The 26,125-nt window shown below is 38.5% G+C and overlaps 1 protein-coding gene across 5 annotated transcripts in view; it reads right to left on the bottom strand.

The window, feature by feature from the left end:
- Positions 1-26,125, bottom strand: part of GPATCH2 (G-patch domain containing 2) — a 190,468-nt gene that overhangs the window by 18,225 nt on the left and 146,118 nt on the right. For 3 of the 5 annotated variants that reach the window (XM_006076191.4, XM_025286089.3, XM_006076192.4), the window contains one exon: positions 3,505-3,593. The exons of 1 other annotated variant lie outside the window; for it this stretch is intronic. In XM_006076191.4, the coding sequence (XP_006076253.3) occupies positions 3,505-3,593 (89 nt within the window). Of the gene's footprint in view, positions 1-3,504; positions 3,594-22,885; positions 24,079-26,125 lie in introns of those variants that run through there. One more of the 5 variants, XM_044943182.2, reaches the window with a different exon arrangement.

The raw sequence follows: 26,125 nt of genomic DNA, 5'->3' as shown, positions 1-26,125 counted from the left end.
CATCCCTATGAACATATTCTGCATGTACATGCTTCCTACTTCCAAATTCCAAAAATTCAACAAAATTAAGAGGATGAAGATCAGATATTAAACTTACAAATACATGCATAATTTCATGTATGTATCCCCCGTCCCTGGGATTCTCCAGGCAAGAACACTGGAGTGGGTTGCCATTTCCTTCTCCAATGCATGAAACTGAAAAGTAAAAGTGAATTCGCCTCTTAGCCACTTAGGTAATGTTTTATGTGAATGAACAACTGTATTATGGGTGCTCCAATTTTAAGTTATTCTTCAATTTTTTACTGTTGAACTATGGAAAAGGTCTCTGAAATAGAGAACTTAAGCTTCGTATCTTTTATTTCCTTGAAATCATGTCAAGACATCTATCTATATCTGTATTTATGTCTATATTTTCCCGTTCTCACTGCTTACTCTCCTGTTGATACAAATCTTATTTTCATATTGTATAATTCATCATGGCCAAAATAACTCTTCCAATGAAAGAATTTCCAAATGAAGCTGAGAGCGATGGTTTATAAATCTGAATGGTTAAGGATCCCAGGCAATAGGCCAATGCTATAATAGTAACTTTGTAATTGATCTTGTGTTCCTATTGTTTAGTGGGTAAGTTGTGTCTGAATCTTTTACAACCTCAAGGACCGTAGCCTGCCAGGCTCCTCTGTCCTTGGGATTTTCTAGGTAAGAATACTGGAGTGAGTAACCATTTCCTTCTCCAAGGGATCTTCCTGACCCAGGGATCAAAGAAAACATCTTCTGCACTGCAGGAGGATTCTTTAGCACTGAGCGACCAGGGAAGCCCAACTGTTCAGTATCTACATGGAAAACATTTTCTCAGAGTCATTTTGCTGAATCACAGATTTACTATGGTTCATTGTGGTTTATTTCCATATTTAAAGTAAAAGGTTTTTTTTTGCACCTACTTCTGCTTTATTAACTATGCCAAAGCCTTTGACTGTGTAGATCACAACAAACTGTTGAAAATTCTTAAAGAGATGGGAATACCAGACCACCTGATCTGCCTCCTGAGAAATCTGTATACAGGTCAAGAAGCAAGAGTTAGAACTGGATATGGAACAACAGACTGGTTCCAAATTGGGAAAGGAGTACGTCAAGGCTATATATTGTCACCCTGATTATTTAACTTATATGCAAAGTACATCATGCCAAATGCTGGGCAGGATGAAGCACAAGCTGGAATCAAGATTTCTGGGAGAAATATCAATAACCTCAGATATGCAGATGACACCACCCTTATGGCAGAAAGCAAAGAAGAACTAAACAGCCTCTTGATGAAAGTGAAAGGGGAGAGTGAAAAAGTTGGCTTAAAGCTCAACATTCAAAAAACTAAGATCATGGCATCTAGTCCCATCACTTCATGGCAAATAGATGGGGAAACAATGGAAACAGTGAGAGACTTTATTTTGGGGGGCTCCAAAATCACTGAAGATGGTGACTGCAGCCATGAAGTTAAAAGATGCTTGCTCCTTGGAAAAAAAGTTAAGACCAATCTAGACAGCATATTAAAAAGCAGAGACATTACTTTGCCAACAAATGTCTGTCTAGTCAAAGCCACGGTTTTTCCAGTAGTCATGTACAGATGTGAGAGTTGGACTATAAAGAAAGCTAAGCGCCAAAGAATTGATGCTTTTGAACTGTGGTGTTGGAGAAGACTTTTGAGAGTCCCTTGGACTGCAAGGAGATCAATCCTGAATATTCATTGGAAGGACTGATGCTACAGCTGAATTTCTGATACTTTGGCCACCTGATGGAAAGCACTGACTCATTGGAAAAGACCCTGATGCTGGGAAAGATTAAGGGCAGGAGGAGAAGGGGACGATAGAGGATGAGATGGTTGGATGGCATCACTGACTCGGGACGATAGAGGATGAGATGGTTGGATGGCATCACTGACTCAATGAACATGAGTATGACTAAACTCCGGGAGTTGGTGATGGACAGGGAAGCCTGGCATGCTGCAATTCATGGGGTTGCAAAGAGTCAGACATGACTGAGCAAATGAACTGAACTGAACTGAAAGCAAAAGTTAGTTGCACAGTTGTGTCCAACTCTTTGTGATCCCATGGACTGTAGCCCGCCAGGCTCTTCTGTCCATGGAATTCTCCAGGCTAGAGTATCGGAGTGGGTAGCCACTCCCTTCTCCAAGGGATCTTCCCTACCCAGGGATCAAACCTGGGTCTCCTGCACTGCAGGCAGATTCCTTACCAACTGAGCCACTAGGGAAGCCCTTATTCCCATGTAGGTGTCTATAGTTTAATAACCAGTTGGCTCCCTCCTATCACTGGAGATGAAGAGGTCTTCATCTCTGCCTCCCTTACCACTGCTCTTGCATGAGACCTTGTGATACATGCTAATCTTATTTATATCCATCCCAACCATGCTTAGGTCTTTGCTGTCTTTCAGGAAGGCCTCCTGTTTCCTCTGATCTAGTGTCTTGTCTCGGCTCAACACTTGTGGTTTTCCCTATGCTACACTCATTTGAATGACATGGATTTTGAGGTGGAAATGATGAGAGATTTTTTATTCTAATTCTAACTTGTCTAAGTAAGGAAAGATCAATCTAAGATTGCTGCAGAACTGGGTCTAGGAACCAGATTGCTGCATTTATGGCCAGGCTGCCATCTACTGAAACATGGGTTTTGTGTTTTGAGAGTGCTTCAGTACTTTAGAAATAATTAATATTAATTTCTTCTGGGGTTATCTGCCTTTTCATCTATTTATGCTTTGTTTTTCCAAGTCTATAATTTTCTTGAAGCCAAAGACAGCCTTTGAAGTTTCTGTATTCTATAATACCTCAAACAGTTTTGCAGGTATGTGTGTGTATGTGCTAAGTTGTTTAAGTTATGTCTGTCTCTTTGCGACTGCATGGACTTTAGCCCAGCAGGCTCCTCAGTCCATGGAATTCTCCAGGCAAGAATACTGGAGTGGGTTGCTGTGCCCTTCTCCAGGGGATCTTCCTGACCCAGGGACTGAACCTGCCCCTCCTGCACTGGCAGCTGGGTTCTTTACCACTAGAACCACCTGGAAGCTCAAGTGTGCAAGTGTGTAGGAAGTACCTGGGCTCAGTAGTAAAGAATCCGCCTGCCAATGCAGGAGATGCAGGTTTGATCCCTGGGTTGGAGAGATCCTCTGAAGAAGGAAATGGCTACCCACTCTAGTATTTTTGCTTGACAAATCCCATGTCCAGAGGAGTGTAGTGGGCTACAGTCCATGGTGTTGCAAAAGATTTGGACACGACTTAGCAACTAAACAACAACAGCAAGTGAGTACTCTAGTGATTGGCTGCCCGAAAAACTTACGCAAGGAACACTCGATACATCCTGACACCAAAGGCAAATGACTTGCTTTACTGGTTTCTTGGAACTGTGCTTCTTCCTCAGTGCAAGCTAAGGATTATCCGTGTTTCACTCCTGATGATGTATAAAGGTTGTATGTGTGCGCTGCCCCGAGCCCGCTTTCTTTTACCTGCTGTTGTAGGTCCAGGCAAAGGTGCGGCTTTTCTTCTCCGTTTGATATCTCCTGTGCACAGAGATCCTAAATGCATGCTTGTTTGCCTACAAGTAATTATCAGAAAAAACTATTAACAAAGGAGGAAAAAAATGACACATAAATACACAGCTTGTATAATCTGAACCTAAATCAAAACATTCTCAACAAAGATGGAGCAGCCTAGCCAAACCACCAATCTTGTTTATATCGAAACATAATTACGTTTGTTGACAAGCGTTCAGCCGCTAAATGCACCATCATAAATTGTTACTGGAATGAATAATATAAAAGGAATGCTTTTTAATTTTCAAAACTGGCAATCTTTCTGGCTCAACATAAAATCAAGCACTGTTGCTTCTGACAGGAAAATAGCTAAGATTAATTATCTAAAGAGATCACAATATTGTTGCTAGGTTATCAATTGGTTACTAATGCTTTACTGTCAGAACAACATTTATTACAGGAAAAGTATGATCAATTTCTTTTAGGATATTATATGGCAGTGAATTCTCTTAAAGCATTTTACGTAGATAGAAGGAAACAGTGATGTTCTTCCTTATAATTCACATGATTAGAATTCTTTAGTTATTTATTAGCTAGGTGAGGAAACATAATTTGAATGCATTAATGCTGGTTTACTGATACTAGACAGGCTAACATGATATTGGATTACCTTTGTAAAGACATGATTTATAAGAACTAAGAAGCAGACCTTCTGTTATTCTTGGAGTAAGTCCAAATTAGATTTTTTTGTTTAACCACGGACTCCTAAATTTAAGACTTTTAGTACAGTTAGAAATGGTTCAATTGGAAATGAAGACAAACTAATAAGATGGAAAAGATTTAAAAGCCTTCAAAAATTTCAGGCTATAGGGGACTCTTGTGTTAATTTCCCGGATTATAATCCCTGATATGGGGTTAGGATGGTGTCTAGGGGTCAAGAAGCAGAAATAAATAAAGCAAGTTTATTAGGAAACATGCCATTTTAGTAATTCAGAAAAATATGTGGCAGTATCCTGAAGTTTTATAGGGTCCGATTTGAAAACTAGATATTTTAGAGAAAAATGTAAAAGGAAAAAATGAATTCAGGTAAAAAAAATAAAAAAACATACATTTACACCCAGGTATTTAGATATAATGAAAAACTGGAGTTGGAGAGTAAAATTACTTGATATATAGAGTCTATCTATAACACACAAAGTACAATTAGTGATCTGGCTAATCCAGTGGGTGTATAATCTATCAATATAGGTTAAAAACAAGTGGGTATATATTTAACTAGTTTTCTCTTCCATTTTGTATTGAGTACATACTGGTTCTCTTTTATGGAATAAATATAATTATTAAAATACTTAAAAATTAGTTCACTCAACTAATGACTAACTTTGCAGAAATACGTATACACATATATATATATATGTTGAAGTGTTTCTGAACATGCATAACTGTGGCATTTTTATTGCTTTTTAAACAATCTTTTCCCTCTTGACTGTGTTGTCCAGCATGTGGGATGTTAGTTTCCCAGCCAGGGACTGAGTCCACGTCTCCTGTGTTGGCAGGGCAGAGTCTTAACCACTCGACCACCAGGGAAGTCCCTTTATTGGATTTTGAGATGTGGGTTTTGGCTCATATTGCCAAGGGAAAAAAAAATAGTTACAATCATAGCTATTTTTAAAAACTATATAGAAATTTTAAAAATTGAAAATTATGTCCTTTTTATAAAGCCAGCATCATTTTTATAAAAAAATTAATGAATTCACTTTTGGCAAGCAGTTATTAGTATCCACTACTGACTTAGCATAAGACCTTATAGAGGAGGTGAAATGAAAAGAGTAGGAAAAAGAAGGTAGAAGATACAAAAGGAAATGGAATGTTTAGTTCTTATTACTGGACGAGTTTTAAATCCAAGTGAGGAGATTAAGTCGTAAGTATATGAAATAATTAGGACCAGCAGTGGTAGTGGCAGGCACAATGAGCTTTCTTAATACTGTTGGCGATTATGGTATTTAGTCCTTACGATAAACCTGAACATGTTTATTGAATATACCATTTTTCTTTGTAGGGAAAAAAAAAATCTGTGCTTCAGTAGAAAACTATAGGGTACACCTTTCTAGTCACGTGATTCTGAGTCTGTGGGCGCTATTTAAGTAACAGATAACTGAAAACAACAGAGAATAATTCTCGTCTGTAGTTATACAGATGAATTCTGTCCTCGGGAAGGACAATCCTCCTCCTGTGGAAAACGCGTTTATATCCATCTGCACAGTCATTCAGTCTTCCTTACTTCACATACATTGGTGCTTCTTTCGTTTCTCTTTGAGCCCATTATAACATCTGCCTGGCTCCCTCATTAATCGATGAGTTAAAGAAAATCTCAAATGCTTATTCATTTTATATCTGTAAGAGAGACCTGACTTCATCTTTTTGTACATTATCCTCCAACATCTCTGATCCCTCTTGGGACCTCCCCACTAGAAAAAGACTGGAGCAGCTGACCTTGTGCACACAGTATATACCTGACAGTCTCTGACACCAGGGCCAGCTGAGGAGGAGGGGAAAGAAGCATTCTAGAGTCAGGAATAAAGTGGGAATCTGAATTCTGCAGTGTGGCCCTTCTCTGAGCGAGCCGCAAAAACCAACCCACGGACTCTCTACCTCTGATCCTCCAGTTAAAACGTAATGAATATTCTTAAATTAAGCCACTGCTGGACAGGTTTTCTATACCTATTGCTGAAAGTATTCCTAAATGGTAAAGAGTTTGCTCTGTTCTGAGAATTATGAGTAACTTCAGGATGTCTGGGGAGCAGTGTTTGCAGAAGGGACTGTCTCACACGATGGAAGAAGAACACTGGGCTGGACCATGAGCCGTGTGTGTCATACATGCCCCGGAAGCCGTCTGGATTTTATAGCTGATGTAGAGTCGGACACGACTGAGCGACTTCACTTTCACTTTTCACTTTCATGCGTTGGAGAAGGAAATGGCAACCCACTCCAGTGTTCTTGCCTGGAAAATCCCATGGACGGAGGAGCCTGGTAGGCTGCAGTCCATGGGGTCGCTAAGAGTCAGACACGACTGAGCGACTTCACTTTCCCTTTTCACTTTCATGCATTGGAGGAGGAAATGGCAACCCACTCCAGTGTTCTTGCCTGGAGAATCCCAGGGATGGCAGGGCCTGGTGGGCTGCTGTCTATGGGGTCACACGGAGATGGACACGACTGAAGCAACTTAGCAGCAGCAGCAGCAGGATCACATTACATCCTTGTTCTTCATGGTTTTCCTTCAAAGCCCCATCTTGCGCATGAAAACCCTTTGCATTCGTTCGGTATGTCCTTCACACCGATCAGTTTTTGGTTCTGGCACCTTCTCTCTCATTTCTTTGGTCATGTGACACCCTAGTCCACCTCAAGCCCATTTCCCCTCCCTTTGGAACGATCCTGACTTCAGCGAGGGGGACGTTAAGTTATAATTCAGTGCACTGAATGTAATACTTGTGTCCTGGGAATCGAACTCTTGCTTTATTCTGGACATACCCTGTATTGTTACAAACCTTCTGATATTTTAGGTCATTGCCCAGACTTGCCCAGATGCTAAAATGGATCTAGTCACCGGGCCCCTCTCTAACACTGTGGGCTGACCTTCTTCAAGCATCAGCTACTCCTGGTCCCCATGCCTACCTGATACCCCACTACCTATCTGCTCGGGCGGCTCTTTACTCTGCATCCATCAACCTCAGGTTACCTGTTGTCAAAGGCTCCAGCCCTTGGATACAGTGACCTGCCTGCCAGTGTGCAGTTCCCAACAGCTTCTGAAGGATCTGTCCTGTCTGTGCCTCTTCCATCTCTTCTGAGAGGTCAAGTCCACACCTACTTCTGCCCAATCTGCCTTATTCTGCTATTCCCAGGTAACTGGCGGCTGCTGCCGGCACTGTTTCCTATGTGTTTCCTCCGTGCCAGGTTGCAGGCCAATTCAGGCTTCCCCTCTGAAGCTCCTTGAGGGATGGAAGCTGTGTGTCAGGGGCTTCCAGGGAACTCAGGGACCAATGTCACTGCCTCGCCAGCTAAGGATGCTTCAGGGTCCTCAGAGAAGAGCAAGTGTGGATGAACTGTAGTGAATGGGGGGTGGGGGGGAAGAGAAGGGGAGGTGGGGACATGGAGGAGATAGTGGGAGCCTTCAGGGCTTCCCTGGTGGCTCAGATGGTAAAGAATCTGCCTGCAATGCATGAGACCTGGGTTTGATCCCAGGGTTGAGAAGATCCCCTGGAGAAGGGAATGGAAACCCACTCCAGTATGCTTGCCTGGAGAATTCCATGAACAGGGGAGCCTGAAAGGCCACAGGGGTCACAAAGAGTAGGACACGACGGAATGATTTTCACTATTCAGGTGGGCCAGGAGCCTCATGAAACCAAATGCAAAATGTGTTTACTTTTTTAGTAAGAGGATCCATGGTTCCTAACTGATTCTGAACTATTAATGGAGACATTAATACCAAACACCATAGACTGATACCAAACTAGTATTCATAATCTAAAATAGAATATACCTATCTTAAAATTTCTGTGGAATGTTTAAAATAGTCTAAACACATAGGCCACCCTTTCTACTTACAGTATCACAAAGAACAGAATTTAATAATGTAACTTAAAAAAAAAAAGCTTTATCCAAATATCTATGGATATGTTCTATCTGAAAAGTAACCCCCTTCATTCTCCAACTTCTCATCCTGTTTTATTTTTCTTCATGGTATGTGTGTGTGTTAGCCACTCAGTCGTGTCCAACTCTTTGTGACCCCATGGATTGTGTAGCCCATCAGGCTCCACTGTCTGTGGAATTCTCCAGGCAAGAATACTGGAATGGGTTGCCATTTCCTTCTCCATCTTCATGGTAACTAAATTAATATCTCCAAGTCAATGACCATGCAAAGGTGTTTGCTGAAAAGTATGGAAACCCTGCCACAAATACTGGTGACGGTTATCTCCCATTTGCTGGAAACTGTCTTCTCTATGCCTCCCATTTATGTTGGACTTTATTTTTACAATGAGCATGGAACAAAAAAATACAAATTATAATGAGATGAATCAGAAAACAGCAAACAACAGGATTAATCAATGCAAGTGGTTTTGGCAGCTGAAGGTATTTCTTTGCCAAAGGCAGGTGGAACTTTTCCCACTGTGGAAGCTCAAGTATTAGAGGAAGCTTTAGTTCTGTTGGCCTGATCTGCTTGAGTCCTCACCTAACCCTAACGTCTGACACCACCATTTCTGTTTTCCCAACTAGCTCTCTCAAAGAGCCAACTTATTACCATATCTTGTCAATGTCTGAGAAGGACTTTTCCTAACATTTGGCATGTTACTTAAGCTCCCTTGGCCGCAATTTCCTTACCTTCAAGAACTGTGATTAGAGTAGTTATCTACCTCAAAGGTTTTTTGAAGACTTTATTTAAAGATTGTTTGTGTAAAACACTTGGCACAAAGCCTGCCCACAGTAAGCAACTAGAAACTGTCAGCTATTCAATTTACTATTATCATCATCTCTGCTTAACAGATAAAAAGCCCAGGGCTCAGAGAAGTAAAGCAATTTACCCAGGACCCAGGATCTCACAGCACAGGGGACGTGATGGTAGGTAGCCAGGAGAATGCCTAGTGTAGAGTGTCAGGAAACAGACACGAAATACACACACGACAGTACAAGCTCGTTTCATCTCAACACTGTCAATGTGATAAAGATAATATCAATGTAATAAGGGTATAAATCAAGGTCATTTCTAAATAACAAGCAGGAATTTTTTTTGGTAGTTAAGAGGAAAGCTAAATTTTTCCTTAGAGTGATTCTGCTGGCTTTAAAGGTGTCACAGCATGTTAAGAATAAACCGCTCATTTTCATTTCAAAAACTCGTTAAAAATCCACGAGCCTCTCGCGAGTCTGAAGCCCACTGACTCTCTCAGGTCAGCCCACTGCCACGGACTTTCTCTTGGCCATCTCTCGGTACTTCCCACTTCAAAGACGACTTGCTTCTCCACCGTGTGTTCCGTGCTTTAGCTAAAGCCTCGAGGGGCTGTGATTCCGGTGATATCACTTCTATATCCCTAAACAGCTCATTTAAATGCTTCTTCTTATTATTCTTTTTTTACCTCTTCATTATTCTAAACAAATGGTACCTAAAAGGTGGCAGGGGTTATTGTATGCAATTCAGGTAGATGTTAGAATGTTCTGAGTGTATATGAATGAGGACATTCTCACATTGGGAGGAAAGTTAACCTTTTCAGAGAGCAAATTATTCAGGAAGGTTTCTACATTTCTATTTGGGAGAACTGCTGCTACATCTTAGCTTCCCTGGCACTGCCGTCATCCTTCCCATATTTGTTTAATTTCTTCAGATTTTGTTTTACGAAGTGCCAGTCACCAGGTCTATGTATATGAGCTAATACGTGAGACAACGGGTTCTACCCACTTGAAAAAGCTTCCTAATTCCGCCATCTTTGAGAGCCTACCCTTTCTCCCTTCAAAGTTCTCCCTGCATTTAAATCTAAATGTTTTTTCTCTTCTTCAAACTTTCCTAGGCTCATTATTTTTCCAAGTGCTTTTTATTTATATTTCTTACCCATCTGTGTGCATCTCTGTCATTACCCTTATCCTATGGTATGGCCTCAAGTTGCTTTCAGATGAGAGTGGATGTCAGTTAAATACACACTGGAAACAACTTGAGGCCAAGCACCATGTCTAATTCGCAGAACCTAGCTTTGCCTCTGTCATCTCTGAGAAACAGGACAAATGTTTATTGAACTAAAACAAATCAAACTATGGTAACAACTGTTGCCTCAACATTTCATTTGGCAATCAATCATGCATTTTTTTAGGATAACACTTGCTTGAACTGTTATTTAAATTCACTCAAAAACACTCATTTAACAATTAACAAAACTTGACCGTGAATCATGTAATTCACAAGACAGTAAAGGAAACATGAAGAATAAGACAACTCCTACCATGGAGGGGCTCATAGCCTAATGCAGTAGACACACATGAATAAGAAAGTACTATACGATGTAATCGGAGAAGGCGATGGCACCCCACTCCAGTACTCATGCCTGGAAAGTCCCATGGATGGAGGAGCCTGGTAGGCTGCAGTCCATGAGGTCGGTAAGAGTCAGATACGACTGAGCGACTTCACTTTCACTTTTCACTTTCATGCATTGGAGAAGGAAATGGCAACCCACTCCAGTGTTCTTGCCTGGAGAATCCCAGGGATGGGGGAGCCTGGTGGGCTGCTGTCTATGGGGTTGCACAGAGTCAGACACGACTGAAGTGACTTAGTAGCAGCAGTAGCAGCATACAATGTAATAAACCCACATAGCTATAGTAGCAGGCCACCGCTTTGGGGAAATTGCAGAAAATTTATTTCACCCGAGTTCAAATTTTGATATTGTCTCTTCAAGCAGAATCTATGATATTTGAGGCACCTTGGAATATTCTTTTATTCGTCACACCACAGTGAAAGTGAGAGTTGCTTAGTCGTGTCCGACTCTTTGTGACCCCATGGACTATATACAGTCCATGGAATTCTCTAGGCCAGAATACTGGAGTGGGTAGCTGTTCCCTTCTCCAGGGGATCTTCCCAATCCAGGGATCAAACCCAAGTCTCCTGCATTGTAGGCGGATTCTTTACCAGCTGATCCACAAGGGAAGCCCAAGAATACTGGAGTGGGTAGCCTATTCCTTCTCCAGCAGATCTTCTCAATCCAGAAATAGAATTGGGGTCTCCTGCATTGCAGGCAGATTCTTTACCAACTGAGCTATCAGGGAAGCTATCGATACTGATTTGATTTACTTGATTCCAAGCTGTAACTATACATTTGTGGAATCTGATTGCAATTGCACTGATATTTAGTATAGAGTCAACAATAAGTTTATTCTAATTCCCTTAAAAAATGATCAAGCTAGTATTGACACTCAGAGAGACTTACTCAAAATAAATGATTCTTTTAGATAGCTCCATTAAATGCAATGAGCTATGTGTCTATTCTTGATAGCATCTTGCATCTGACATAAAGGAACCACCAGATCAGACTATAGATGCAGATAGAATCCCACATTCCCTCTCTGATCAGACACTATGAAATGCTTCCCAGGATGGTATTTGATAGTTGCCATTTTTAGTGATTAATACTATTATAACTATTCATAATATTCTTAACTTTTAAAAGTGAAGTCCATGCACTTTTCATTTTCAGATCTACTTCATCCAATACCATATATAATATTTGAATTTGTTTATTGAACTGACTTTTTACCTATTGTCCTATTTGATGATTTCTGACTCTAAATGGAGCTTTTAGTTCAGTAGCATTCTGGAACATAAGTGCTGAGTTTCTTTCTTTTACTAGCTTCAGGGAATAATGGAGTGAAAAGGGCAGGACAGAGACTATATTTTATTATCTTAAAAATTATTTTGAACACGTGTTGGGTTCTTAAGTCGTACAGAATTTATTATCTAAATTACCAGGAACATCCAAGCTTATTGACTGTTTCAGTTATATACGGGGTGCTATGCCAAATATTTTCACATACTTTATCTTGTTTAATCGTCACATAAACCTGATATACGTCTGAAGAACCTGAGATCCACAGAAACTGTTATTTATCAAAGATCACGTAAATGAAAAGTAAAGTCCTCATATTTGAGCCAAGAAATGCTTGCCTCAAAAGAATCACTTTTTCCCCTATACCATAGTACCTCATTCAACTTAGTTTATTATACTCCATTTAATAAGCATCTACTGAAAATGTAATGCATGCCATGCCCTATGCCATAAAACAGGATTGAGAAATAAAAAAGATATGGCTTTCATTTGCTAGGGATTAAAGTCTACTGATCATGTGGGAAAATGATTTCCCCTCAATATTCAAAGAGAATTCCAAACCAGCATGTAAGGCATTCCAGGCCCCTTGCTGGGAGAAGACATCTGAAGAGGCACAGATGCCTTGAGATGCACACATGAGATGCTGTATCTGGGGCTTTGTAAGCGATTCAACATGGCGGGAGCTGGGCTGTAGGAGGGAGAGGGGGGAGGGGCGTCTCCTTGTAGCATCGAGTGTTGATAAATCCAACCAACCTGTCCATTCACAATTATTTTTAAATTCTCTAGAGTAAAAGAATGGAGCTGCCTGTTTGACTGAATTAATCAGTTTATCAACTAAATTGATGATTAAATTCAGTGGGAAAATGCCTGATCATAATTTTTTATAGATATAATTCTGGATTTCATTGCAGCTGTAGGCAGAAAGTTACTGTGCTAATGAAGAGATGGAATCAAATGTAGATTCCTTTCCAAGGCAGCTCCTGAAGTCGACAGGTTTTGCTCGTTCAGTAGAGTCTACAATTCACTCACATGACTGAGTTGGCAGATATAGGCTTAAGACTGAGTGCAGCTTAGATTTTGTGAAGGCTCCATGACTTTGCTTGTTGAGAGGGGACTTACAGTAATATCATAATTCTATATGCTGTAATGTACATTGGCCGAGCATGAATATAGAAAAGCAATGGAAAATATGGTTGTCACTTTTACCTCCAGGTTGAGGAGGTAATAAAAACTGAATTTTTAAATAATGGGTCAGAATGTCTCAAACTTCTGAAAGATGTACTACTTTGGAATATGTCAGAAAATGTTACCATTTGGGCTTCGCAGGTGGCTCAGTGGGTAAAGAATCCACCTGCAATGTAGGAGATGCAGGAGATGCAGGTTCGATCCCTGGGTCCAAAAGATCTCCTGGAGCGGGGCATGGCCACCCACCCCAATAGTCTTGCCTGGAGAATCACATGGACAGAGGAACCTGGCAGGCTACAGTCCGTAGGTCACAAAGAGTCAGACATGACTGAACATGCACTGAACATTACCATTTAATATAACTTACTTGAATTTAAGTTAAATTATTGCTTACTAACAGAATTCAGTTGACAGTCTATGACCCAGGTGAAATGCCACCTCCATTTTATGCAGTCTTTTTTAATTGCCACTGCCAGAATAATCTCCCACTGCTCAGAGAAAACAAAGTTTTCTACTTTAAACTACAGCTATATATAAGTACATGAGCTAATTAATACTCTAGCCAGACTGTTTAGTCCTTGAAGGCAGTGGAGACCACATCTGACTTATTATGTAAAATCCCCTTGGTTCTTGCAAGCCTTATAATTCGGGCATTTATTAAACAGTTATTGAATGAAATTTACCAAGGCATGCCAGAGTTCTTGGAGTAACTTGTTTTTATGACAATCAATATTCTAAAATAAAGAAATGTTTACTTATGGAAATAGAAATCTAGAAAACTTACTTGGTCCATATTTTGGGCTCTGGGATATAAATGTCTGCAAAACCAAGCTTGCACAAATAAACCAGCTTTTATAATACATGCAGGCACCTTGGCGGTAAAGTGTTTTACCTTTCTACATAATTTTGCATTTCACTAAGTGTAACTTTGTGAAAAGAATGCTTTCAGTTACTCCTCTTCCATGATAGTTTCTGGCAGATGAATGAACATTCCGAACGTAAAATTTCTGCAGCTGTTGCTACTACTCTTTAGTTGCTAAGTTGTGTTCGATTCTTTTGCTACTCCATGGACTGCAGCCCACTAGGCCCCTCTGTCTGTGAGATTTTCCAGGCAACAATGCTGGAGTGGGTTGGCATTTCCTTCTCCAGGGGATCTTCCTCACCCAGGGATTGAACCCGCATCTCCTGCATTGGCAGATTTCTTTACCACTTAGCCACCTGACTTGTTATCAAATGTTTACTAGACTGTGAAATATACTGTAAGAGCTAGGTAAGCTACTAGGGACGCTTGTGATGACTATGGGAACACTAATGCTCAATAATCAGGAGGGAGAGTACTTCAGGATTCTCCTAGTTCAATTCAATTGAAATATTCACAAACTTGGAATGCATTAGTCTATACCAAGGGTTAGTTTTGCATCAAGATCTTTGAACCAAACATCTTATGAAATTTTGGTAAATCAGGTTTATTGCCTCTGTATCTGGGAGGTCTCTCGCCTCTAAGTGTCCATGAAGAAACAATCAACAGAAATTAATGGCAAATATAAATCCTTTCCTCTTCTGATATACACAATTTCTTTGGAAAACCATGGAAGCCCTGACAATTTTTTAATTTTCAGAAAACAAATGCCAAATGATCAAACAAAAGTCATATTAGCTGTGATCAGTCAAAATGTCACTTTTTCTCTAAATAATGTATAAGTAATCTCAATGATGCTAAAAAATTACTATTTCAGAAGACAGTGGTTTTTCTTAAAAACAAGATACTAGATTTGAGAAAATGGTCAAGTGAATTTTTATATGCCTTAGAAGACTTGGGGGAAAAAACAATAAAGACCGTTGTATAAATTATCTACAGTTTGACCTGGGAAAGTTATTTAACTCCTCTGTTTTCTCATATGCAAAATGGGGATAATAAGAGTCTCTATCTCAAAGGGTAACTATGGAAATTAAATGAGTTAAAATAAAATACAGTTTGCACTCAGTATCCACAAGTTTTGTACCTGTGGTTATTATATAAAAATATTAATAAAAAGGTAATTATTAGAAAAAATAAACCTTCCTAAAAATCAAACAGTATATTGGAGTGAAAGTAAGAGTGAGAGAAAAAAGGAAGTGGAAAAGTAGGGCAAGGAAGATAGGTCTGCTTATCTTAAAAATAGAAAAACAAAGCCAAAGGAAAGATGAACCATAAAAAAAAAAAGCAATAGCCACCTGTATGAGGAGGAAGGGAATAAGTGGTGAAAACTGAGTAGAAGTCAGACTTCTTTGAAAGAAATTTCCTGATGAGATTTGATTGTGGAAGCTGTAACAATTTTTCTATTGTTATAAAACAAAAACAATTTTAAAAAACAGTCTCTAAACCTAACTATGGATTAATATATCTATCCTTGGAAACTATTTCAAGCGACTTTAAAATACATGAATTTGTGCATTTCTAGTGAAATATAATACTAGGTACAAAAAGAATACAAAAAAGAAAAAACCTAAACTATTTTCGGTAATAATTTTATTAGTGGTCATGATAGTATGGTGATTCTGAGACTATTATGTATGTATGGTATGATCAATAAAATGAACAATTATTATGGTGTCACTAGAGGTAATACTTTTAATGTTGAAAAAGGACATTAAAATCAATGACAGAAAATTTTACAATGAAGTCTTGCATTTGAACTGGAACTACCAGTATAAGCCAACATGTTAAAAAATTCTAAGTCATTTCATTATAAATGTCTAGAAATAATGACACCCCTCATATGCAGACTGTGGTTTCTAAAACTATTTCCCAGTAAATGAATCAGTAATTCTTAAAGAAATGGTTGATTCTTGGTCTAGGCTGGAAAAGGTCCAAGAAAGCCTATAAAATATAAATATACCAGACAGCAAAGAAGAAAGCAAAATCTTCTGGCAAGGAAAGACTCAGGAACCCATTTAAATAACCTCCCACCACCCAAAGATGGGCCAATTTAATATCAATTAGGACAATAACAAATGGAGTTAAACGTACTTAAACATGAAATCTGTTTAAATCAATGAGTTAAAGAAACAGAATAAAATTTCACCAGTCACCTCTGGAAAGTGTAAGAAATCAATTAATTTTGAAAACTGATAACTAAAGCGAAAGGAGCAAGTATTCATCTTGCTTTTCCTATGTGATCTGTACCTCAGAGTAATCAAGTATTGGAAGGGGCTAAGTTTGAAACAGAAGTAATCCAATTAATGAACCAAAGTGTGAGGACAGAATTAACATATCATCATCCCATGACCCTTAGTGAATGAATTTGGGCGACGATCTTTATGACTAATAAATCACAGAGAGAGAGATGCATAGAGAGGGAAGTCTAGGCCACCATCCCTCGAACAGTTATGCAGAAACAAAACAAAACAGCAAAACTGAACCTGAATCAAATCAATTCTCTAGCTCGAAATACCCACAGCAGAAAACTCAAGGGACAGAGGAAGAGGTTAAATGACACCATGTAGATAAAATCAGCAACATTCCTCAGATGTGAGAAACTTTATAGGACTAACAAGCTGACTTCTTCAAACAAAAAATTTCAAGGAAAAAACGAAAGGGGAGGAGGGCTTATAAATCAATGGGAAGTTATATATATATATCAAACAATTTTAACAGATAGATCTCATCTGGATCCCAATTCAAACAATGTGTAAGACAAGAGATTATAAAATAAGTGGAGACATCTGCGTATCAGCTATAATTAAGCACACATAAACATATATATATTTCTATATATTAAAGAATTATTGCTTTTTTAATAGATGTGATAATGGTACAATGGGATTTCTTTGAGACTGTTATGTTTTAGAGAAATATACTGACATATTTCAGTTGAAATAAGATAAAGATGAAATAAGGCTGGCCACATATAATTACCTAAGCCAGTTTATATTTTTCTCTGTATTTCTGCTTATGATGACATTTTCCATAATGAAATATTGTCAAAAACTGCTTTTGCCATCTTGATATTACAAGTGCAAAGGCATCTTTTCAACTCTTAAGACCGCAGGTATGAAGTCATCATAGGTTTTTCACATATTAGTGAGACTCTCCATGATTTTTAAGTGATCAAATCTGAAATTAAGGTTATCCATGAAGTCCATGTTATCTAGTCTGTACACACCCAGGACTATAACTTGATATAAAAGGATTATAGAAATCCCTCTCTGAGGTTTATTGTCCTTAGAAAGGATAATGCATAGTTTTTATTCCATCTTTCTAATTAGTAATTTAAGCATATGTTCAGCATTTAACTCTAAATGTTTGCCTTTTCCCCAAGCTCGAAGACAGCTGTCCAAGATTTGAATGCCAGAAAACATTTAAATATCAACATCTGTTGAATTATGTTAATTTAGTGTAATATAATTGGGCATGAGTTGGAATTGATCAGAAGTATATGAAATAAACAAAAGGTAAATTCCCCAAAAATATCTTAGTATACAAACAAATCACTCTGGAGTGATGGAAAAATATTTCTAAAGAGTAAGGGCAAGGATAACACCACGGATTATGAAGAAATTGAGTCTTTTAAAAACATAGTTCTAACTCTATGGGACATTATTTTATGATACTTGAATTTATTATTTTTTTAATTTTATTTTATTTTTAAACTTTACATAATTGTATTAGTTTTGCCAAATATCAAAATGAATCCACCACAGATATACATGTGTTCCCCATCCTGAACCCTCCTCCCTCCTCCCTCCCCATTCCATCCCTCTGGGTCGCCCCAGTGCACCAGCCCCAAGCATCCAGTATCGTGCATCGAACCTGGACTGGCAACTCGTTTCATACATGATATTTTACATGTTTCAATGCCATTCTCCCAAATCTTCCCACCCTCTCCCTCTCTCACAGAGTCCATAAGACTGTTCTATTTTTAAATTGGCTTAGAAGTGAAAGGTCGTTACTATTAGCTAAAAAGTGATAGTTAATAGTTTAATATATGAACCTGTTCATAAATTATTAGGTGAAACATTAAAACATTCTAATTACTTACATTTGCATTAAATTTTTTAGATTGCAGATGATTCCTGTTATATAATGAAGAGTTACATACCTCAGAAATAAGAGTGGATATAATTTCTCTTCTATAGACATAAAATAGTATTTTACATTGAAAATGTTTTCTATGTGGCAGATGGATTTACTAGGTTTATTCTGGAGATTGGAAGGTACAAAGTATCAAGTAGATGCTTTGCTTACTGTACTTCTGGTTTAAAACATTAATTTTTATATCAATTCTTTTACGAATCAGTTCCCTAACTGATCCTTTTATATCAAGACTGTGCCTGTTGTCCTGGGAAGTCTTCCGGCACATATATGCACTGTATGAACAGATCCTCGAATGTCCCTGTAATGAAATTCTAATTCAGGCCGCAGGAGTGCTACAAGCTGTTGCGATGTGGCCCTGCAGGTGCGCAAGCGCCACTCCCTGGGGAAACCATCTCTAGGAATTAAAGGCGAGCTCGGTGTCCATGCCCATTTAATCACAGGACCAATTTGGAGAGTGCCAACCGCGAAACAGACACCGGTCTTTAAGGAAGTGGACTTCAGACGACAAATTTATTTCAGCTACCGGTCACTGCAACAACTTTCATATGCTAACTATTCTCCATTATTAGTGACCATGGCCAAATTCAGCTGCTGTTCCAGAGGTGAGAGGCTGTGCATACTTTTAGTCATTTGAAAATATCTAGCTCATCTATCAGATTCCAAGCAAACAGGGGAGTAAAAATGGATGTTTCCCCAGAGTACTTGATTGCTTTTTTATTTACCATGCCCTGAATGTATTACATATTCCAAATGGCAAACCCCTTTTTCTTTTCTGTGTGGGTTATTCACATTAAATTTAAAAGCAATTGCTCAAAATTCTAATTGCTGATAATTTTCTTTAGGTGTAATCACAATTTAAAACAACTCTCTATAATCATTAGTTTAAAATTTTGGCAAGGTAGCTTAGAACTTTAGGATGCCAAAAGGACACGAGGCAGGACTGACTTTCTGAGAATATCGCCTTTTTAAGATAAATAATTTGGTCATATAAAGAAAAATAGATTAATTAAATTCTTTAGAAAGCATTTATGCTGCATATGTGGGATGTTTCCAATTATTCCACTTTAAATACTTCCTCTACCTAGAACCTATTGAATTTTTAAAAAAATTAGAACACATTTGCTATTAAATGTATTTCAATTAAATAAATATGGAATGCACAGATTCAAATTAAAGTGACTATGTGAATACTTGCTAATTGTTCATTCACACATACTGATGAATGAATTAAAATAATCTGAAAGATAGTTTTCTGTCTGGAGGATTGAGTAAACTGTTTTAGAACAATAAAATCTAATGCCAATTTTAGGTTTGGAAAGAAAAAAATAATAAAGGATTATAATTTTTTAAAATTACCATTTAAAAGCAGTTTCAAGCCATTATTTTGGAATGTAAATATTAAGTACACAAAATGTTGACTGATATAACTTGCTTTAAAATATGGTGTTGAATCATTAGTTTTATATGACAAAAGAGAATTTGTTTTAAATTAAATCTCTCCTACCATAGGATAGGTAATTCTCATTTTAAATAATTAAAATAAAGCATCACTTAGTTTGCTGATACACTTGATTTTGTTGATACATTTCTGTGAAAAGCAACACTAACCAAATATAGTCCATGTCATTAACCAGTACTCTAATGAACAGTTATCCCAATTTATTAACAGCTGCTCAAGAATGTAGTAATTAATAGTTTCATTTATTTTTGGCAAACCTGCAAAATGACAAATAGTTTTGTATCTGTTGCAAATTAGGTCTCCTTCCCAAATAACAGATGACACTATGGGGAAGGCTGAGCAAACTGAATCCTTGAACATCTTCGGATCTTTAGAAGATGAAATAAAAAACAGCTGTAATTTTATTTGTTGCATTTCCAACAAAACACAGTGACTTGTATCATGATGTGAAAACAAATATGCTCTGTATTAATGTAAATAGGAATGTTTTTTCTAATTTGATGGAAGAAGGTTGACATGAATGTGTGTAAGTGTGTGTGTCTGTGGCTGTGATGGGATTTTTGATCCTCTGATTAAATCTATTGCCATTTTTCATTTTAGAAGACTCTTTTTACTACTAACTGGGTAAGAAGGTGACAGCAAAAAAAAAAAAAAAAGTTTATTTTCCCCTCCTCATTACTAATCGATTACACAAAAAATTAGAGTACACAGCATCCAGGGAATTTCATGTCCTTTACCACTAGTTTGGTACAGTTCAGTCGCTCAGTTGTGTCCTACTCTTTGCGATCCCGTGGACTGCAGCGCGCCAGGCTTCCCTGCCCATCACCAACTCCCAAAGCGTGCTCAAACTCATGTCAATCGAATCGGTGATACCATCCAACCAACTCTCTGTTTCCCTGAGTTTTATGTTTTCAAAGGCTTAAAGGTATAGAAAAAAACCCAGAATGGCATGAACAAACTCTAGACATATACTCAATACTGTTGTTGTTTAGTCACCAAGTCATGTCGGACTCTCTTGCAACCCCATGGATTGTAGCCCGCCAGGCTCCTCTGTTGGAGAAGGAAATGGCAACCCACTCCAGTGTTCTTGCCTGGAGAATCCCAGGGACGAGGGAGCCTGGTGGGCTGCTGTCTATGGGGTCGCACAGAGTTGGACACGACTGAAGCAACTTAGTGGCAGCAGCAGCAGCAGCAGGCTCCTCTGTCCTAGGCAAGAACACTAGAGTGCATTGCTATTGCTTTCTCCAGGGCATCTTCCTGACCCAGGGATTGAACCCGCGTCTCCTGCATTGGCAGGTGGATGCTTTACCACTGAGCCACCAGGGAAGCTCCACATTCAATAGGAGAGATAATACACAGTAAGACTAATATGAAATGTCATAGTAGGAAAATGAGCAGAGAACACTGAAGAAATGGAAGGATGATTGGAAAATAAAACCCCACAGATTAATCAAACAGAAACATTAGATGGGAATAACCAATGAAATCTAAACAAAAGAGGAATGTAAGACAGGAAAGATGTAACTTTAAGCATTTCAATGCAAAATATTGGGAGAACACAGTTACTGAATACATGAGGATACTGTCATGATGAAAAAAGTTCACACCACTCAATATCTGACACACCTACACTACAATAAGGGCTCCCCACAGAGAATAAAAATGAAGCAACAAACTAAAAGATGTCTAAGATCAGCACCACTGGAATCAATTAGATCAAATTATACCTCTGTCAATAATCATTGTTTGTTTAAATTATGTAGCTCCTTTGTGACTCAGTCAGTAAAGAATCTACCTGCAGTATGGGAGACCTGGGTTCGATCCCTGGGTCAAGAAGATCCCCTGGAAAAGGGAATGGCTACCCACTCCAGTTTTCTTGCCTGGAGAATCCCATGGACAGAATCCCATGGACTGTAGCCTGGCATGCTACAGTCCAGGGAGTCACAAAGAGTTTTAAATTATATAAACCTATCTTTTTCCCTTTTTACTTTTATTTTAACCTTTTTTTTTTTTTAATCTTTGTGAATCAGTCAAAACTTTGAATATAGGACCCATGAAGTATCACATCATAAAAGAATGGCAATGTTAATTATGTTTACAATAAGTATATGAACAAATGCATTAACATTTCATGAGTAGCTCTCTGGATATGATGGAATGGCATGTGATGACAGGCACTGCTGATGGTGAAGGAAGCTGGTGAGTGGATGTTTGCAAATGAGAAACAAGTAGGAAATTCAAAGGAGCATTGCCCTCTGGGGAGGCGGAGTATAGGAAACCTTGGAAAACAAAGTCCATCACTGATGAGAACATCCTGAGATAATGGACTGAAACTAAGTGGGTTAGATGTTTAAAGGAGACTTTCAGGTTGTTCCCTCCTTGGTACTGTCGGACATAAAACAGTCTAAGGAGTTGGAAAAGAGACAATTCCCCAGCACCCCTAATTGATTTAAAGAGCCTAGATGAACATTAAAGTGGATCTGGCAACAAAAGGAGAAAGGCCATAAACTGCAAACCCAGAAAACTGCCAAACTGCATTATAGTTAGTGGCATTGGTGTGGCATTGGTAAATATGTCGGTAAAACCCTTCTATGGAGCTCTTGACCATTCCCCTGGGAGCTGAGGGTGAGACGGCTTACATTCCAGAGGTTAAAGCCACAACCACACAGCCCTTTGTACACTCAGAACTTCAGTGAGGAATGCCCACCTCAAGCGCGTCCTGTAGTCCTGCATGTCAAAATCTCAGCTTTGAGTCATTAACGGCAGACCACTTGTGCTTTTATCTTTTCTTATGTGCCTGGTACGTTTCAGAAGTAAATGGTCCTAAGATTTATTGATTCAATGCATTACAGTTCTCTTCTCTAACCTTTATATGTTTCCATAAGTTGAAAAAGAGAAGTGCAGTCACTCAACCAAAAGGGGTAAGAAAAGTCAAGACAATATTAAAAATACCAAGGAAAAAAATGGCATCAAGGGAGGAACAGAAAAATTCACACAGATAAAGACAAAAAATTTTCATCTTGCAATTAATAAATGTGTAAAAAAATTTAAACTTGAGTCTTTCCTTGTGTTTGTTTCAGCTTTACAGGTTGCCTCATGCCTAATACCACTGATAACCTCAGAAGGACAATTTCCACCAAACAAGACTGAGAGCACGTGGAGAAGGCATGTTCAAAGAAGCGAGGTGAGCTCTTGGAAATGCAATGTATTAGAGAACTTTTTAAAATCCATAAAAGATTTGAGATATACCATTAATAAAACTGCCCAGCAATCGGCAACAGTATAAAAAAGTTTTAAAAAAAAAATGGAGGGTCATTTAAGGGTGCTCCAACAGCCAAATAAAAGGAGAAGAGAGAAAATGGCAACCACTGGAAGTTGAAGGCACTGGAGCAACATCTTCACAACTCGGAGGCAAAATGGTTTCCAAAGCAGAATTCAATTCCTGGTGAAATCAATTAATGTGAGACTAGAATAAAGATGACACTTTCAGAGATGTAGAGTCTCACATATATAACCACACCTGTTCTCTTTTTCAGAAAGCTCAGGAAAAAAAAAAATGGCATGTGATCCAGGGAAAAGGAAATTCCAGATAGGAGAGAGATGAGGAAATCCCTAGGGGGGTGATAAGTCAAGAGGGATCCTAGGACATCAGATGTACAGCAGGTCCAGACAGCAAACAGTTCATAATGAATCTGACAATGGACGACTCCAAAAAAAGGGTGCCATCAAGAAAGAGAATTGAGGGGAGTTACACTTCTGTGTAGAGGTGGTTGATAAACTGCGGCTGGCACAGACTTAGAAAACAAAGCAAATGAAAAACAAGATAATTATGTCCACAACAGGAAAGTTATACATCTATAAATAATATCTACATATATAATCATACTAACGCAAACAACGAATATTAACTTGGTCTGGATATTATGATATAATCATTAGGGAAAAAGAAGGAAAGAAATGCAAATATTGTGTGTGTGCGTGTATGTGTAGGGCAGAGCAGGAAGTCAACAGGTAATACTAAACTAAAACCTTCAAAAAATAGTAATATAAGTATGTAATTAATTTAGGTCAATACTGGAAGAGCTAATAGTTAAAAGTAGGTTCTTTTGGAGTAAGAAGTTAGAGAATGGGGAAAAACAGAGTTGGGGCCTACTGTACTCTGTTACGTCTTATGGAATGACAATGTTCTAAATTATGCATAAGAAAAATAGGATAAAATAAAATTTAACAAGTGCTTAGGAAGCACACAGATGGAAACAGACTTATAATACCAGTTAACATGAAGAACTCATATTTTAAATGTTTTATGGGCATACATTCATAGATTCCTTATAACAATGTTATTAGATAAACACAGCTAATTAGTTTATTTCACAGATAAATAAACTGAGGGACACAGAGGTTGAGTATTATCTCAGGGTCACCCAGCTGGTGAGTGGTGAAGTCAGGATCAGAAGTCAGAATTGCAGAGGCTGCACAGAGACACCAAGACAAGGATTCAGTCTACTTCCAAAGAATCAATTTCAAATTCATTCAGCAGGTATTTTATGCAGCAATATTTATTGTTGATGTGATGGGCATTGTTTCTGATACTGGGGGTACACCGGTGAGTAAACCAAAGATTCTGCCCTCATGAAGCTTTAAGGTAACAGAGACAATGAGGGGTAGTAGAGGCAAGAAGGAAGACAGAAAGCAGAGCTGGTAGAGACTGAGCACAGACTTAAAGGAAGTGGGGAGCAAGCCACACAAAGGGTGTTTTAGGCTGGGGGAAGAGAAGTGCAAGGGCCCTGAGACTCAAGTGGGGTTGGCATGTAGGAGAACAGGAAAGAAGCTGCTGCACCTGGAGCAGGCGAGTAACATAGTTCAAGTGGGAGGAGATGAGGTCAAGGAGGAAAAAAAGGAGGGCAGGCTCAGATCACATATGCCCTTATTGGCTAAGGCTAAGACTCTGGCTTTTACTTGGAATGGAACAGAAAGCTGCTAAGATTTTACTAAGTATGCTGCCGCTGCTAAGTTGCTTCAGTCGTGTCCGACTCTGTGCGACTCCACAGACGGCAGCCCATCAGGCTCCGCTGTCTGCAGGAGTCTCTAGGCAAGAATACTGGAGTGGGGTGCTATTTCCTTCTCCATTTACTAAGTATATTTGTCTGTTATATCTCTATGAGGTGTAGTTGGCATAAGCAAGAGACACCGATTTTTTTTGGTCATGCTGTGAGGCCTGCAGGATCTTAGTTCCCTGGCCAGGGATTGAAGCTGTGACCCCTGCAGTGAAAGCTTAGAGTCCTAGCCTCTGGACCACTAGGGAAGTCCTGAACTACTTTTAAAGTGTGTAATTTCCTAAGTTTTGACATATGTATATACAAGTGAAACCTTCACCATAATCAAGATAATGCAGATACCCATCACTCCAACAGTTTCTTAATACCCCTTTGTAATCCATTCCTCCAGTACCTCCCTGGCTCTCGTCTCATGCCTGTGCAACAACTGATCCACTTTTAGTCACTATAAATTAGTTTGCTCTATGGTATGAGGTATAGACTAGAGTTGATCATTTTTTTTCTTTTGCAAATGGATACTCAGTTTTTCCAGTAACATTTGTGGAAAAGTTTTTTTTTTCCCCACTAAAGTAACTTCGTACTTTGTCAAGAACCAACCAATCATATATTACTGTATGTAATATACGTGGGTATATTTCTTTGATCTATTTTTCTATCTTTGCACCAGTACCACATTTTCTTGATTCCTATAGTTTTGTAATTAAGTCCTGACATCAGGTAGTGTTAAAGTTTGGCTATTTAAGTCCTTTGCATTTTCATATAAATTTTAGCAGTTGCTTGTCAATTTCTACAAAATAGCCTCATGGTATTTTTGTTTGGGCTATACTGAATCTGTAGATAAATTTTTGGAGAACTGACATCTTAAGAATATCTTTTGACTCACGAACAAGGTATATCTCTCCAGTTACACAGACCTTTTAAAATTTCTCTCAGCAACATTTTCATACACCAAAAAATATGGTAAAATGCTTAGGGATAAATCTGATAAAATATGTGTAACACCTATACAATGAAAACTCAAAAATACTGCTGAGGAAAACTGAAATAGACTTAAATATTTGGTTCTTAATTATGTGTTGTATTTCTTGCTTTATATTGTTATTTTCTTCCTATACCTCCTTTAGTTAATATTGATAATGCTAATCAAACATTTTTTGACTTGTCCTAACATTTCTGATTTCTCTTGGAGTCTGTAGTCCAATATATTGTTGTTGTTGTTATTTCTGAAAGGTTGTTTTCTCCTCAAAGGTCTTATTAACTGATTCTATGAGGCAATGCTATAGGCAAAGGGCAGTCTTCTGTGTCAGCCCAAAGCAGTTCAGGAACTGGAGGTGAATGAACCTGACTTAAGAGCACAGAGGTCCAAGCACCAGAAACCCACAATCACCACAGTCTTCTCCACAAAATAATTCCTCTGTCAGAAAAACATTCCCCTTCCTCATTCTCAGAGAAAATGAGAACT

This window comes from Bubalus bubalis, chromosome 5, assembly GCF_019923935.1.
Source record: "Bubalus bubalis isolate 160015118507 breed Murrah chromosome 5, NDDB_SH_1, whole genome shotgun sequence".
NCBI lineage: Eukaryota > Metazoa > Chordata > Mammalia > Artiodactyla > Bovidae > Bubalus > Bubalus bubalis.
Note: the sequence above shows the minus strand (reverse complement) of the source record. Positions and strands in the feature narration are given on the sequence as shown.